The sequence below is a fragment of the Galeopterus variegatus genome, unplaced genomic scaffold, assembly GCF_000696425.1.
Source record: "Galeopterus variegatus unplaced genomic scaffold, G_variegatus-3.0.2 Scaffold4827, whole genome shotgun sequence".
Taxonomy (NCBI): Eukaryota; Metazoa; Chordata; class Mammalia; order Dermoptera; family Cynocephalidae; genus Galeopterus; species Galeopterus variegatus.
In genome coordinates this window covers 18,658-21,670 of record NW_007730938.1, presented here as the reverse complement: position 1 = coordinate 21,670, position 3,013 = coordinate 18,658, and the positions used below count along the sequence as shown (strand labels likewise).

The 3,013-nt window shown below is 35.8% G+C and overlaps 1 protein-coding gene across 1 annotated transcript in view; it reads left to right on the top strand.

The window, feature by feature from the left end:
- The window catches only part of CP (ceruloplasmin (ferroxidase)), a gene marked incomplete at its 3' end in the record, with an annotated part of 31,041 nt that overhangs the window by 15,752 nt on the left and 12,276 nt on the right, over nt 1-3,013 (top strand). The window contains exons 3-4 of the mRNA XM_008588445.1: nt 716-928; nt 1,700-1,873. Coding sequence (XP_008586667.1) covers nt 716-928; nt 1,700-1,873 — 387 coding nt within the window. The remainder of the gene's footprint in view (nt 1-715; nt 929-1,699; nt 1,874-3,013) is intronic.

Genomic DNA, 3,013 nt, shown 5'->3' with positions numbered 1-3,013 from the left:
AATTGCATTACTGGAATAAATGGCTGACGGCCACCTCATTTCTTTCTCACAATTTCATGGCGTATTAGGGAATTAGCATTTATTTTAAAGGTATGATAATGGTATTGTGGTTTTGTTTAAAAAAAAAAGAATTCTCACCTTTTGGGGATGCATACTGTAGTATTTATGAATGAAATGTAATATCTGGGATTTGCTTTAAAATAATTCACTGGTGCTGGGCAAAAGAGTGGGTGTGAGTATAGATGAAACAAGACTGGTCTTGAGTTGATCATTGTTAAAGATGACAGATACATAGAAGTTCATTATATTATTCTCTTGACTTTTGTGTATGTTTGGAAATTTCCAAAATTAAGAGTTAAAATTTTCAAAATCTCATTATTATTTCACAGGCAAAAATGTGATATCATGTAAGAAGCTTCAAGTTATAGGAGAGGGTATCCATTTTGCTCAGACTTCCATATGACCCCAGGGCAAAAGTTGTTCTTGAAATTGCAACCAAAAGTCACTACGCTCTGACATAACTATTACTGCTCCCTGAAGACTCAGTCAAGTGTAAAAAATAATAATTTCTGTGACACAATAGCACCGCTTTTCCAAGGGATACATATTAGATGACAAACTACCGTTTACTGAATGAGTTAATGGACTGCCTGTTCTCTCATTCAGTTTCAGACACATTTACTTTCACATAACTTCATTGCATGTTGTTTCCTAGGGGCCATCTACCCTGATAATACCACAGATTTTCAAAAAGCCGATGACAAAGTGTATCCGGGACAGCAGTATACATACATATTGCATGCCACTGAAGAACAAAGCCCTGGTGAGGGAGACGGCAACTGTGTGACTAGGATTTACCATTCCCACATTGATGCTCCAAAAGATATTGCCTCAGGACTCATCGGGCCTTTCATCCTCTGTAAAAAAGGTACGTTTTCTCATTTTTCTGATTATTGCTCACGATATATGACCAAAAGACAGGAACAGGGAAGTTTGCTTTTTTAATACGTCAAGTCTGTGTTGAGACTGAGTAGGTAAGGTAAAGAGGTGGTGAGTCTAGAAAGAAAAGGAAGGGAAAAGCCAGGCAGGACTAGGAGAAGAACAGATAAAAGCAACAAGCCTTCATATGGAGAAAATGTCAGTGAAGGTACGAGAAATTCATTCTCCTTGGGCATAGGTTTGCTTCGTCCAACTCCAACAGTGGCGTGGAAGAGCTGTATGACTTTACCGAGTATGACTCTTTTAGTGGCACTGCACGGTGATAGATCAGTAGTTATCTGTATTATGTTGTAAATATAACATCATGGTATTTACTTCTAACATCATGAAAAAGACAGCATGGCTCAGGAGCTTGAAATGTAATGTTTACATGAACAATAATGAGGTACCTGCAAAAACTGTCACCTCAGCTTATGGCTAAACACAACTTTGAATTCCAAATTTCCAATTTACCAAAAAGCATTAATAGTCATGCGGTTGGTGGATGTCCAGATAAATGAGCGTCTCTCAAGCCCAAGATACTGAACATGAAATTCCCTGAGTATTACCACATCTGTAAAACAGGAGTGACTGGTTTGTGTTTGTAGTTTAATGGGAAAATAAATACTAAAAATTTTTTAAAATTATAAATCTCCTGAAAACATAAATCAAAATATATGCTAAAAATTTGATTCTACTAAAATAGTAATTTTCACTTCAGATTCTCTGGATAATGAAAAAGAAAAAAATATTGACCAAGAATTCGTGGTGATGTTTTCTGTGGTGGATGAAAATTTCAGCTGGTACTTAGAAGACAACATTGAAACTTACTGCTCTAAACCAGAGAAAGTTGACAAAGACAACGAAGACTTCCAGGAGAGTAACAGAATGTATTGTAAGATCACAGGAGACATGTTAACTTTTTTTTTTCTTGATCCATTAATTCTGCTAAACTTATTTCCTGACATGAATAAGTAGTGTGTTTCTAGTCTGTGGCCCTGATGACAAAGCCTATGGGACGTGCAACTTGATATTCAGAGAAAGTTAAAAATCAAAACTCTAAACCAGGTAGAGCTGGATACATCAAACTTGATCCCAAAGTGATAGGGATAAAGCATCATCAATGATGGCTTAATGTGTGTGTATTTTATATTTACGTATCCTCCAAACTCATTCTAAAAATTATTCAAGGCAGCCTAAAATTATTAAATGAAATGTTTAAAATTATACTATACTGTAAAGCATCTAATTATATTTTTAAAAATAGTTCAACCACACTCGTTCTAAAAGGTTTGCATACTGCATTCCCTCACCAGGACTCCCACTCCACATCATTCTTTTCTATATTTCAATTTTTTATTTCCTCTAGAAATGCCTTCTTTACAGCTGAGGCTTTTTCTTAATTCTCAGACCACTGCATTCCCTCACCAGGACTCCCACTCCACATCATTCTTTTCTATATTTTAATTTTTTATTTCCTCTAGAAATGCCTTCTTTACAGCTGAGGCTTTTTCTTAATTCTCAGACACAGAACAATGAGCTTAGTAAGATTATCTCTCCCTCAGAATTTGCATGAGAAATCCCTTAACGGCACATAGACCAAGAAGTATAGATTTTTGTTTTGTGTTTAGTTTCTTCAAAATAACCTTTACTCAGAAACTGAGAACACAAACAAAATAAGTATACTATCAAAGTAGAAAAATAAACTAATTAACAAAGTACAGATTTTTGTTTCTAACTTTTGCTTGGAAAAGGGTTGGAGGGTCCCTTTTCCATACTTTAATCCTGCCTCTGTTATGTGCTAACAAAAATAGGTGTTGGAAAAAGATACTCAAACTTTAGTCTGGATAGATTTCATTTGGTACCACTGTCACATCTGGTGCATTCACAGTTCTTCCCAGAACTAATTTCCATCCAGGAAATTTCTAGGATCCTCTAATGTGAACAATAACCCTAAGTTTCTTTCAAGGGTCTCAGGCCATCCTGCTTTTGAACTTTTAGGTTTTTCTGGGTCTGGTCCCTGGTCACTGCTGTC